This window comes from Quercus robur, chromosome 5, assembly GCF_932294415.1.
Source record: "Quercus robur chromosome 5, dhQueRobu3.1, whole genome shotgun sequence".
Classification (NCBI taxonomy): domain Eukaryota; kingdom Viridiplantae; phylum Streptophyta; class Magnoliopsida; order Fagales; family Fagaceae; genus Quercus; species Quercus robur.
The window spans coordinates 28216027-28229936 of record NC_065538.1 but is presented as its reverse complement, the minus strand read 5'-3'; the positions used below and the strand labels follow the sequence as shown (position 1 = coordinate 28229936).

The 13910-nt window shown below is 34.7% G+C and overlaps 1 protein-coding gene across 3 annotated transcripts; it reads right to left on the bottom strand.

Annotated features, from left to right (window-relative positions):
- Nucleotides 1–3928: 3928 nt before the first annotated feature.
- Nucleotides 3929–13267, bottom strand: LOC126725700 (glucan endo-1,3-beta-glucosidase 14). 3 transcript variants are annotated; one of them, XM_050430538.1, is made up of 3 exons: nt 12949–13267; nt 11328–12364; nt 3929–4173 (listed from the first exon to the last, which is right to left on the bottom strand). In XM_050430538.1, exons 1-3 carry the CDS (start codon nt 13046–13048, stop codon nt 4105–4107), a joined length of 1206 nt encoding a protein of 401 aa, XP_050286495.1. In that variant the 5' UTR covers nt 13049–13267; the 3' UTR covers nt 3929–4104. The 3 variants fall into 3 exon arrangements, with proteins under 3 accessions (XP_050286495.1, XP_050286493.1, XP_050286494.1); XM_050430536.1 differs by lacking the exons at nt 11328–12364; nt 12949–13267 and adding exons at nt 5090–6126; nt 7197–7365; XM_050430537.1 differs by lacking the exon at nt 3929–4173 and adding an exon at nt 10601–10830 and having other exon boundaries at nt 12949–13256.
- Between the last annotated feature and the right edge of the window lie 643 nt (nt 13268–13910).

Below are 13910 nucleotides of genomic sequence, written 5' to 3'. Positions count from 1 at the left end.
TATTGAATATAAATTTTGACAAATTCACCTTTGGATTAATTCTTCTTCTTATATCCTCCGAACTTACAAAATTTCAAAAAGATCAAAAATCAATTGTTATGTCATTAATCAAATATTTGAATTTCAAAATTTTGTTGTCTAAAATTATACATAAAAAATAAATTTATGGATCGAATAGTGTTGATACTCATTTTTGATAATATGGACCCGAAGGCCCAACGGCAGAAAAAGAAAACCCAAAATAACCCAAAAATGGACTAAGAAGTGGAAAAAGTAAGGCGATTGGGTTGTGCTCCAAAGGCCCAGAAAGTAAATAAGCACGGCCTAAGCAAGAGCCCAAAGAAAGAAAATACCTAAAAGGGACAAGAGATAGAACCCATTAGCCCACCTTAGGGTATGGGCAATGTAGGGGAGTTGGCCATGGTGGGATGACCCTCTTCAAAGAATAAGAATGAGCCTTGGAAAGGCCCAGGAAAGAAAGAATAGGGCAAGAGCCCAATAGACCCACCCAGCAAAAACTAACAAGAAATGAGAAAGAATGAGGTAAAGAACCAATGGGCCCAACCTAGCAAAATGAAACGTGGCCCATCTTACTCCTATACCAGGAACACGAATGAGAAGCACCAAATGCCAAGAGAATGAAAAATAATGAGACAAAACCAGGTAGCAGGGGCCGAAAACACATAGAGAAAGAAAAGACAAAGCATGAAGAAGAAGACAACAATGTAATGGCCGGAGTACCACCAACCTATAACCCAGCTAATGCAGAGAAGGTGGGCCCACGGCTAAATGGATTACAAAATATGTGGTTTGGTGAAAAGGGAAAAAGAGCCTAGTTCTGGTATCCTGCCATGACCTCTTTTGGAGGATATACTGCTAGGAAGGCATCTTTACCCAAAATAGGTAATAGACTGGCTGAGACCACTTGATGCGTGCTAGAGGGAAAAGATAGAAAGAGACTCAAGGTTTTACCATTTAGAGGGAGAAATAGAGATAGAAAGGCATACACGACAGAACATGTAGAAGAGAGTTTGTTGTGAAGTGGGTAGTGGACGAGAGAAAAAGTCCTGTCCACAGTCAAGGATTTGTGGAGTTTAAGCCCATCTGGCCAGAGTGCATTAGGCACTTCTGAAGATTGTGAGCAATAGACAAAATGGTTGGTGAACAATAATGGTAAAAAGGAAAAATTACATGAGTTTGATTTGGCACATAAATAGGAACAGTACCCATAAGGGTGACAACAACAGTGACCTAGGCAATCTGAATAGGAAATTGAAAGTAAAAGAAGAGAAAAAAGGAAAAGGTGATCGAAGTGAGACTTAGAAAAGAGAGAAGAGTGATTATGGTAGAAATAGTATGCATCACTAGGCAAATCTTTTCCCTCCATCACATAACAAACCCACTCCTTATGATCTCATTGGGCAGAGTAGTTATTTTGACCCATCCTCCAAAGTGTATAATTTTATGGTCTGATAGGGTAATAAGGTTGTATAATGAGACTATTATACAAAATAAGAATAAAGTTTAAGGTTGTATAACTCTATGCCTAACTGCTGACAAATTATTTGGATTGACATTCATTTCTTCTGTTCCATATATATATTGCTTGTTTCCCTTTTCTTGGAGTGTCTTGTCTTGTACACAAACGGGTTCTGGACAAATTTTGCGGAAAAAGAGTCAGGCCCAACTCCCTTACCCTCAACAAATAGCCTTGGCCCAAAAGCATAAAAGGTCCCTACAAATAATAAATAATATCTGATTAGCATAAAATTTGACATATGTTTTAATAACATAAAGACATGCAATTCAATTATTAAATTTTCAAAATATGTAATGTAGCTATGTTAATTTGTTTAGTGAAATTTGAAACCAAACTTTATCCTTAAATTTGAAACCAAACTTTATCCTTAAGTTGATAAAGTTTGGTTTCAAATTTGAGAATCACAAAATAAGAAGGAGATTGTAAGACTTTTATGTATTTACACATGTTTATTTTATTTTATTTTTTGTTGTCAATATATGAAGTTCTTTTTTTATTAGATTTTGTATAATTTAAGTTTCGTAATGACCACATTTAGAAAAAATTCCCAAAATCACCACTGTCTCCGGAATGGATTCCACGTTCCTAACTTGGAATAATAAAACATTGGATGTCTTTTAAATTTTATTCAAAGCCTCAACCTTCATTTAACCCTCAAATGGGGCAGTCATATTTATTGTTTTGCCAACATTAAGAACCTCATAAACCCACCTTAATTCACCCGTGTCATTTATCTTTATTTTGCATAGGGATGTCAATTCGGGTTAGCGTGTCGGGTTCATGTCGTGTCGAGGTAGGGATATTCAACTAAATGACTCAATCCTAACCCGACCCATTTAATAACTGTGTCATAATCTTTTAACCCTAACCCGACCTGTTAATAAGGTGGGTTGACTTGACCCAACCCATTTGACATGCTTAATAAACGAGTCGTGTTGGGTTGACACGAATGTAACACAATCCATTTCAACCTACATAATATTAAATATAACATCCATCTAGAAATAATTTTTTTTACATCTCAAAAAGCAGTGCATACACTTCAAGTCTTCAACCCACATTCAAAATAATATAGTTCAACAAAAATATAACATTTATCTAGAAAATAGGTTCTTTATACTCCAAAAGAAGTGCATACACTTCATCCCAAATTCAAAATAACAAAGTTTAACAAAAATAAAATAACATAGTTCAACAAAAATATAATATCTTTAGAACTTGCCAAATGCTAAGTATCAATATTGAAAGAATTTGAGCAAAGAGTAGACTAATCCTGACTATGACCACGATTATCATCCATAAATTCTTTGTTGATGTCTAAATTCATAACATCTTCCACAAGCTCATCCAATTTCATTTGTGCAAGTTCTATGCCAAAAAAAAAAAAAAGTTATTAGTAGTTCTAGGGTCTATAAAGTTTCAATTTCCAATTATATCCCTTGTAAATTTTTGTAATTACTCACTTTTATTTTTAAATTTAAAATATATGTTGGATATAAAAGATATTTGACAAATCTAAAATAAAATAAATATTTATTTGTTATACAAGTTAAACGGGTTGTGTTAAGTGGGTCATTTCAGGTTGACACAAAAAAATTGATGTGTCAAACGTGTCTATTACGAGTTACGCGAGTTAACCCGCTTATGACATGTTTTTTATTGTGTCGTTTTTGGGTCGACCCGTTTATAACCCAAACCCATTAAGGTCCAACCCTAACCTGAAAAAACCTTTGTTGGGTTCGTGTCATGTTTGCTGGTTGGGTCAAATATTGACACCCCTAATTTTGCATGGTTGCATTTTAATTGGGTACTAAAATGTCAAATGAAAATTCAATAAACCAGTTTGCTTTGAAGCCCATAGGATGAAAGAATTTCAACAAGGATCTTTTTTTTTTTTTTTTTAATTGAAGAATGAATAGGGGAAAAGAAAGAACGACTATTGTATTTTGCTGAAATGTGAAAATGGCCATTGGCAATATTGGAGTCGTCAACTATTTCAAGAATGTTTGTTAATACAAGAATAAATTGAATTGTCTCCGGAATGGATTCCATGTTCCTAACTTGGAATAATAAAACTTTGGATGTCTTTTAAATTCTATTCAAAGCCTCAACCTTCATTTAACCCTCAAATGGGGCAGTCATATTTATTGTTTTGCCAACTTTAAGAGCCTCATAAACCCACCTTAATTCACCCGTGTCATTTATCTTTATTTTGCACGGCTGCATTTTAATTGGGTACTAAAATGTCAAATGAAAATTCAGTAAACCAGTTTGCTTTGAAGCCCATAGGATGAAAGAATTTCAAAAAGGATATTTTTTTTTTTTTTTAATTGAAGAATGAATGGGGGGAAAAGAAAGAACGACTATTGTATTTTGCTGAAATATGAAAATGGCCATTGGCAATATTGGAGTCATCAACTATTTCAAGAATGTTTGTTAATACAAGAATAAATTGAATTGGCTATACAACGAATGTTACAACAATTATGAATCCAAGACCTTGAATTTCTTCCCTGAGCTGGCTGACCATCTCGAAGAACATGAGGCCCTGACCTTTTGACTAATTACAATGTTAATATCAGTAGCAGCAGTGTAGCACTAGTAAAAATCAGCGAGTTTGATAATCCAATCCCCTGTAAGCCAAAACATTAGAAAATGAAATAATATTAGCTTAATTATAACAACTATAAATGGTACAACTCTGATTCAATCTTAAAGCAAGAGATTATAGAAACGTGACAATGAATTGTATTCTTATTGCTTAGTCCTTGAATTCATAGAAAATTAAGTTAATTAGCTAACAATCTACTACTAGAGGATAACATCTTCTAGACATGCATACAGGGCAGGGTCTTAGCTCAAGTAATGAGGTGGGAGGGAGGGATTAAGGTTGGTCTTTGGTTCTATTTTCTTTGAAAGAATCTAGCTACATAAGAACTTCCCCTAGATAAAACACCAATTAAAAAGGCTACTCATAAAGAATTCCTAAATTCTTATGGAATATCCATATCAATATAATGCTGCCCAAATGTTTCACTGTCCATTGTATAGCAGAATTTGGTTAAATTAGATCATTGTCATTATGATGGAAGAGGTTTCATATGGCTGAAGTTGTAATGTAATTGTCAATTGAACTTGTCCCATCACAAATTGTCAAACAAAGAATTTCAATAGACTTAGCAAAGCAACTAGAAAAATAACAATATCATGAAGAGGAGAAGATAGCAGAAGAAATTGCCCCAAGATCTTTGGTTACTTGCCAAAAACAAATTTTGCAAAATATTCCCCTTCTAAATCGGTCATTGATGTTATGATATCAGTATTTCCTTCGCCTAAACGAGAACTTGATTTATTGGCTTTTTCCATATGATGTGAATGCAAGTTATATTTAGTGGCTCTAATCTAAGATAGACAAGATGCTCTACTCTCTCAACAAAGCTAAGGTTTACTCCTGACAACAGCATAGATTTTTCATCAAGAAAGCAATAGACAGTACTTCCACAGCCAATCATAAACTTAAAATGAACCAAGTGATTTGGAATCCCATACCTTGAAAGTGATCAGAGATGAGGTTGCTGAAGAAGGGACAAGTCCTGTGAATCCAATGTCATATGCAATGCTCCCATCAGCTTTAAACAACCCAAAGTTCCTCTCGGAAGTTGGCCCAAATTTCAAGTTCTCATTGAACAAAGCAAAAATATAAGCCTTCACAGGTTTCTTTGGCCTGTAGGGGGTACCCTTCTTTTTGAGTAGCCGTTTTCGCAAATTTTTATTATATGCCCTTGCATTTGCCACTGTGGCGCCTGCTTCATTATCGTCTCCTTTAGAAGCCCAACCAGTTTCAGAAACAATGACCTCCATCTTACCAAACCCAACCTTTTCTAAAGCAGCATAAGCTGCATCAACCTGGGCATCAAACATGTTATCATAGTGTAATTTAGTCTTTGCATCATAAATTCCTTTATTTGATTTGAAGAGGGCATAGTTAATATCAATATGCTCAGGGTCACTCTTATAAGCCAGAAATGGATAAGCATTTATATAAAAAGGAGAACCAATCTGCGAGAAGAACTGCAGAAGTGGCTTCATGAATGGAAGAATATCATCTCTGAAAGTACACGAGGATGGCGGAAATGAATTGGCGAAAACAGCCTCTGAATGTGGGCTTGAGACCTGAACCACTTTTGTCAAGCCCAGCCGGTCAAGAGCAGTGTAAATGTTCTTTGATGCAGGCAACAAGGCCTCCCATATTTCAATTGGAGTAACACCCAAGATCTCATTCCCGATTGAAATTCCACGTATAGATGTTCCAGGAAGGTATGGCTGCACATTTTCTTTTATCCAATCCATGGCACGTTGCTCGCCGACACTGACCTCGATCAGAAGTTCATTTGGCAAACAAACCATTATTTCAATTCCAGATCCTTTGAAGGCTGTGAGAACATCAGGATTTGCGTCATAGATTCTAATGTTTTTGATCTTTGCTGCCTTTAGAAGGGTCACCACACTACCCGGTGGAGGTAGATTGTCAGCTATCCTGCCATAGTTTACCCCATAAGTTCCTGTGAATGCTTGTCCTGTCAAAACTGCATTAGCCAATAACAGGAACAAAAAAGATTTATTAGATTTATAATTCAGACTAATGAACTATTTATTTTCCAGTTTCAAGGTAAATTTCTATGTTATTCTGGGGGAATACTTTAGTTAAATTTTAAGCTAAGGCATGAAAATCAAATTTAATATAACATTGGAAGGGAGAAAGCATTTTTTTTTTTTAAAGGTTCTTTCTCATTTCCAATGTAAATTAAATTTGATTTCCATGACTTGGCTCAAAATTTAACTGAAGTATTCTCAAAAGCACATAAAGAACATTTCCACCCCCCTAGAAGAACATAGAAATTTACCTTTTGTCATCTTTGATACAAACTGTAAACGTGATGGCCTTAATTACATAGGCGTCGAGATTTATTTTTATTGAAAATTATATGTACAGTGAATGACAGGCTCAAGCATGCCCATCCAAATATTCAAAATAAGTTCTATCATGAATGTATAAATTGGTCAAAACCATTTACTTTTGAAAATTAAATAATAAATAAATATCTTGTACATATATATTTTTTTTAATCTAATTCATGGGTGCTTCAAGGCATTTATTAGTCGACCATTTTAAGAAAATTGTAATACCACTTACGTTGAAAATATAAAAAGTAATCAAAAAAGTTAGTTACTTTTTTCTTTTCTTTTCCCATAAACAGTTTTTTAAATTATTTCATAAATGTATCTGTTAATTTTTGTCAAATATAATGGCTTTGGGGTCAAATCCTAGTATTAGTATTGAACCTGGATGCTTTTAAGCTAAACTTTGCAAAGCAACATGCATCATGACTGGTTTGATCCTTGCTATTTTACATGTTCATCTAAATATATACAAATAGTAACTAATAATAAGATAGGAAACATTGAATAGAATAAAACAGAGATATCGTTAACATATATCCTTGATTATTATTACTCCACAACCAAAGTACAACGGTTTGGATTGCTGGTTCATATATAATATTTAAACATGATCGAGCAGAAGGGCCAATGTATGCTATTACATATTTTGTAGTATTCAACATAAAGCTACAAGGAAAGAAACTATGATACATACCATTGAGAGATACGAGAGAGAACACAAGCAGAAATCTGAGAAAGGAAGAAGAGGAGCGCATGTGTTTTTTGGGCATGTTAACAACGCAAGAGCATTCCATTTGTAGAATGGATGTGGGTATGGCCTTGTATTTTATAACTCGTAAAAGATAACACGTCAAAGGGTCAAGATAACACGTCAAAGGGTCTAGACAACATTAACCATCCCGTGATTTATGCAATGCTTTTCCTTCAGGCATGCGGCATGCCATAGACAAAATATTCCAAAGACAATGAAAGAAAATGAGAGAGGAAGATTCCTAGCCTTTGTCCAAAGATGAAGAAAAAATATTTGGATATTGGGTTTCTTGGAGGTTCTGCAAGTCTTTAAGTCTGAGAAGTCTTAGATACAGGTGATCTCTAAAAATCTCAACCATTGCATAACAAAGATGGTTATACAAGCTCATAGGGTATGACTTCGTGTTATAGAATACAAGAGTTGCACGCAGTGGAAGATGCTTTGTCAAGAATATGAGCAAGTGCAAGAAAATGGAGGTACTCAAAGAAGAAGTGAATGCCAATCTCCATAATCTTAAGGAACTCCTCCTATTTTTACATGGGAAAAAATTCTAGATTTCCTAGAACTCTCTTTTGATTAAGGAGATCATTCACCAATTTCATGGCAGCACGCATGGAGGTTATCACAAGACATTAAATCCAGGTAATCTTTTATTGAAGTCTGAAGGAGCACATTAAGGAATTCCTAAAGAATTGTGATTACATACCATTGCCACCAAGTGGAGCAAATGACACCTTCCTGCCTCATGCTTGCTCTGCCGACTACGAACCAGGTATGGGAAGGTAGCATATCAATGGATTTTACTGATGGGTTTGCCTTTATTAAAAGATAAATCAATCATATTAGTAGTGGTTGATCGCCTTTCAAAATATGCCCATTTTGTTCCAATTCCTCACATCCATATATGGCTGCTGCTTACATTGCAAAAGTTATTGTTCGACCCCATATTTGCATGGCATGCCACTTAAAACTTGTCTGTAAAACTGAACCGACATTCAAAAGTGTTTAGTTCAACCACAACTTCCACTGGTGATTGCAGATCTTTTAGGTTCTGTATGTATTGTCATATTCCGTGTCAAAATTTTCTTGTAATTATCATGCAAATACTTGTAATTTGTATTTTGTGGATCCTTATGTAATTGGGTTGAGGGTTCATGAGCTATATATAATTGAAGTTGTTCAAGATGGAGTTCCGGTCTAGTGAAATGAAGGAGGTGTCCGGCGAAGTGGCACGTGAAAAGCAATTTGAGAATAAGTTAGGTAGTGATCACGCAAGACACTCAGTTGACCGAAATGGTCAGAACCTGAGAGAATTCACTTACGAACTCTCCTTGCTATCTGAAGGTTGAGAGAAACCCAATAAATATTGAGATCCAAACACCATGTATTTTCTCTACCTTCTCCCTCTCACTATTGCCAAATCCTTGAGAGGATATCATCCCCATCACATCCATCACTAACTTCGAGCTGTGAGTGTTGATTGAAGCTTTTGGAAAGCATTGGAGACACCACAGAATCAGCCATGGAGGCTTAAAGTTGCCATTGGAGTCGGTTGCGAGCAAAATTTTGGAGGGCTTGAGTACACTTTTTGCTACATTACTTGGAGGGTTTTGTGAGAAATTTATACTACGGCCTGTTTGGATACAGTTGAAAACTGAAAAATATTATAACAAAATAATTTTTAAACGTGTAAATAGTACCGTGGGACTCATTTTTAATGAAAAAGTTGTTAAAAAGTGAAATTTGTAGATCCGTGAACAGTGCACTGTGGCTGAAAATTGGTTGAAAAGTCAAACTTTTAGGCTAAAAAAAAAAAAAAGGCAGAAATGCAAACATGCGTCTGAGAAACGCAAAACGCGCTTCCCAAATATACACTACAACTATCTATTCTAATGGATAGTTTTTAGTGGTGAGATTGCAAAGAGGTTTTCCACCCAGTTCTTAGATTTATCCATGCTTACTAGTGTTTATTGGCTAATCATGTACACAATTGGACTTTAAATTAATTAGCTTAAATTTTGCATTAGCCTTAATTGTGACTTGGGGTCCAAGTGACAATCTTAATCTTTATTGAATATCTGTCGACCAGCATGGTGCCCAGGCCGCAAGTAGCTAGTTTTGGATTACGGTGTAAGAAGGAAAAGAAAGGAGCTTCTGATACAGTAGCAGGGTCTGCCCCACACCAAAGCCACATGGGAAGACTTCCAAACAAATGAAATGAAGATTCTGTTTTCTCATTCTACCTTTCGGACAAGACTTTAGAGGTGGAGTACTGTTATTTGAGTTTGAAAAGTCAAGTATTAAATTATTAGTATCATTAAATTTAGCATTTTCCTAACTGTTTAAATATTATGGGCTAAAAGTGACTAAAAACAATTACGTTAAGTTATTAAGGACAAAAAATTAACCGGACCCTCCATTTATATGCTTTGCTTTCAAGGTCTAGAGATGCACTTACTTCTTTTAATGTTGCCATTAATAACAAAAGATAAACATTGGATATATTGCAAACCAATAAATTATTCAAAAATATGTATTACAACTTATAATTGAGCATTTATTATTCTTTGAGGGCACCTGTTAATAATACTTTATTTTGAATTCTATTCAAAGCCTATCTCTCTCCATTTTTTTTTTTAAAAGGAGCATGGATTTCCTTCATTTAAGCTATCAAATGAAGCATTGCTGTATTATTTATTGTTTCAACTTCCAACATAGAGAACCTCCTAAACCCACCTCAATCCACCCTGTGTCATTTAAAGTTTCAAGCCACACTCATATTTTAATGGGTCTGATTAATTAGTGTTCTTTAGGGCATTTATTAATAGACTATTAGAAATGTTTTGATATCACTTTTATAAAAAAAATATAAAAAATTATTAAAAAAAAACTTTACTTTTTTCTTTGAGTCATGCTAACGAATGTTTTTAGGACACTTGTTAATAATCCATTTTAGAAAAGTTTTAACATCATTTTTATAGGAAATGAAAAAAACTGTCAAAACATTTTTTTTTCTTTTCCCATAAAAACTTTCTTTAACTGGATTCTTAACCAGAGTCCTAAGGTCACTCGTTAATATTTCCCTTTTTCTTTTCTCATAAAATATTTCTAAATATATTTTTTTAACCAAAACCCTTACGGCACCTGTTAACTTTTCAATTAAAGTCTCTAGGTAGCCATCTGTAACAATAGTACTGATTTATCTTTATGTTGCAAGATTGCATTTTAATTGGGTACTAAACTGTTAACTGATTTTTTTTTTTAAAGGAAAAAATGAAACGGAGAAAAGAAAGAATGACTAAATAAATGTACTTCACTGAAATATGAAAACGTTCTATTAGCAATTTTGTAGTCATCAACTATTTCAAGAATGTGTGTTAATACAAGAATAAATTGAATTGGCTATACAAGTAATGTTACAACAATTATGAATCCAAGACCCTGAATTTCTTCCGTGAGCTGGTTGAACATCTAGAAGAACAAAATAAGACCGTGACTTTTTCACTAATTATAATGTTAATATCAGTGGCAGCAGTGCAGCAATAGAAAAAACCAGCGAGTTTGATAATCCAATCCCCTGTAAGCCAAAACATCAGAAAATTGAAATAATACAAGCTTAACTAGAACAAAAACTATGAATGGTACAACTCTGATTCAATTTTAATGCAAGAGATTGTAGACACATGACAGTGAATTGTAACTTCCATATATATACACTTATTGCTTAGTCCTTAAATTCCATAAAAATTAAGCTAATTAGCTAAGAATCTACTACTAAAAGATAGCATATTCTAGCCATGAATTAGAACCTAGCTAATTATCCAGGGTCTTAGCTCAAGTACTGAGGTGGAAGGATGGGATTAAGATTGTTAATTGGTTCCAAAAGAACCTAGCTACATATATAGAACTTTCCCTTAGATAAAGAACCAATAGAAAAGGGCTCTAACATAGATAGACAGGACAAAACTAAGGTTGACTCCCAACAACAGCTTAGATTTCCGTTAACAAAGCGAAAAAGAAAGTTTACAGCCGATCATAAAATTAAAATGAACCAAGTAATTAGGAATCCCATACCTTGAAAGAGAGAAGAGATGAGGTAGCTGAAGAAGGGACAAGTCCGGGGAATCCAATGTCATATGCAATGCTCCCATCAGCTTTAAACAATCCAAAGTTCCTCTCAGAGGTTGGCCCTGGCTTCAAGTTCTCATTGAACAAAGCAAAAACATAAGCCTTTGCCACCATCTTTGGCCTGTAGGGGGTACCCTTCTTTTTTAGTAGCCGTTTTCGCAAATTCTTATTGTAAGTCATTGCATTTTTCACCGAGGCACCTGCTTCATCTTCGTCACCTTTAGAAGCCCAACCAGTTTCTGAAACAATAACCTCTGTCTTCTCAAACCCAACTTTTTCTAAAGCCGCATAAGCTGCGTCAAGCTGGGCATCAAACATGTTATCATAGTGTAATTTAGTCTTTGCATCATCAATTCCTTCATTTGGTTGGAAGAGGGCATAATTAAGATCAATATGCTCAGGGTCACTCTTATAAGCCAGAAATGGATATGCATTTATATAAAAAGGAGAACCAATCTGCGAGAAGAACTGCAAAAGTGGCTTCATGAATGGAAGAACATCATCCCTGAAAGTACAAGATGATGGTGGAAACGAATTGGCGAAAACAGCCTCTGAATGCGGGCTTGAGACCTGAACCACTTTTGCCAAGTCCAACCAATCAAGGGCATTGTAAACATTCTTTACTGCAGGCAACAACACCTCCCAAAGTTCCATATTTGTACCACCCAAGATCTCATTCCCAACTGCAATTCCACGTATGGAAGTTCCAGGAAGGAATGGCTGTACATTTTCTTTTATCCAATTTATGGCACGATCCTCAGCCACACTGATGTCTGTGAGAAATTCATTGCCAAGTCCAACTACAATTTCAATTCCAGATCCTTTGAAGGCTGCGAGAACTTCATGATCAGCATCATAGATTCTAATATTTTTTATCTTTGCAGCTTTTAGAAGGGTCACCACACTACTCGGTGGAGGTAGATTGTCAGCTATCCTCCCATAGTTTACTCCATAAGTTCCCGTGAATGCCTGTGCTGTCAAAACTGCATAAAAGAAGGAGGATAGATACTGCCATTAGCCAATGCTTCACCATGATAACAGACCAAAAAAAAATAGATTTAAGATTCAGACACATGAACTTTGTGGCATACAGTTTCAAGGTAAATTTCTATGTTATTCAAGGGAAGAAAGAAATAAAAATGTTTTTCTTTATGTGGTTCTGAGAATACATCAGTTAAAATACTGTAAAATTTGAGCTTAAGGCATGGTAATCAAATTCAATATCTCATTAAATTCACTTATGTTTGTTGGTTACAAACTGCAACACTGGCCTTCATCTACGTACGTATAGAAACAACTAATAATATACATAGGAAACATTAAACAGAGAAAACAGAGCAATTGCTAACGTTCCAACAACATATATCCTTATCAATTCATCAAATATATATACTTATTACTCTACAACCGAAAGTGAAATGCTCTTAATTACTGGTTTATATATATTTGTGTGTGTGTGTTTATGTATGTATATCCTTCATAAGATAAACCATTACATATATACTATGCTATTACATAGTTTATAACATTCAAAATAAAGTTGCAAGTAATGAAACATGACACATACCATTGAGAGAGACGAGATAGAACACAAGCAGAAACCTGAGAAAGAAAGAAGAGAACCGCATGTGTTTAGTGAGCATGTTAACAATGTATGAGTATTCCATTTGTATAAAGGATGTGGGTATGGCCTGGTATTATGTAACTCATAAAAGGTGACATTAAAATATTAACAATTCTGAGGATGATGCAAAGCTTTTCCTTCAGGCATGCCATAGAGCCAAGATTCCGAAGAAAATGAAAGAAAATGAGAGGAAGATTCCTAGCCTTTGTTCAAAGATGATGAAAAATATATATGTAAAGGGGTGTCTTCGATTGGAGGGGCTGAAAATAGATTCTTCCTTTACTCTCACTTTTATCCCCTCACAAAGTATACCTTTTTCACTTTCTGTTCTTGTTCCCATCTGGTTATACTCTCTTCCATCTAAAAGGTTTTGTTGAGATAGTTAATATACCTTACGTGGTTAATGTGGAGTATGAAACTTGTGAAGGTGGTTGGGTAATCCTCTGGGGCAATAGAGGTGGCAGAATTAACCACCAGCTTAAGCAGTTTGGCTTCCCTTTTTGGTGTACTGGTGCACACTGTTCCAACTCCAAAAGACATATTGGAGATTGAAAATTGAAAATATATCTTTTGAACAATCTAGCAAGTCCAAGTTTTCTGTCCAAGACAAAAAAGAAAAGCACTTCCACATTCCTTTCACTTTTGCAACAAATAATAACAAAAGGCAAGCTTTTAAAACAAAGGGAACACAACTTTACAATCAGGGGACTAAACCAATCAGTATTGTTAACAAGGTTTTCGTTAATATATACAAGTTGAGTAATAGTTAATGTAACTCTTGTTTATTGTTATACTATTTAATAACATTTTGTTAAATTAATATTTTGAAAATTCACATCCTTAACTCATACACAAAACATAATATCAAACTTCATTTAACTAAGATGTAATATATTATTTGATTC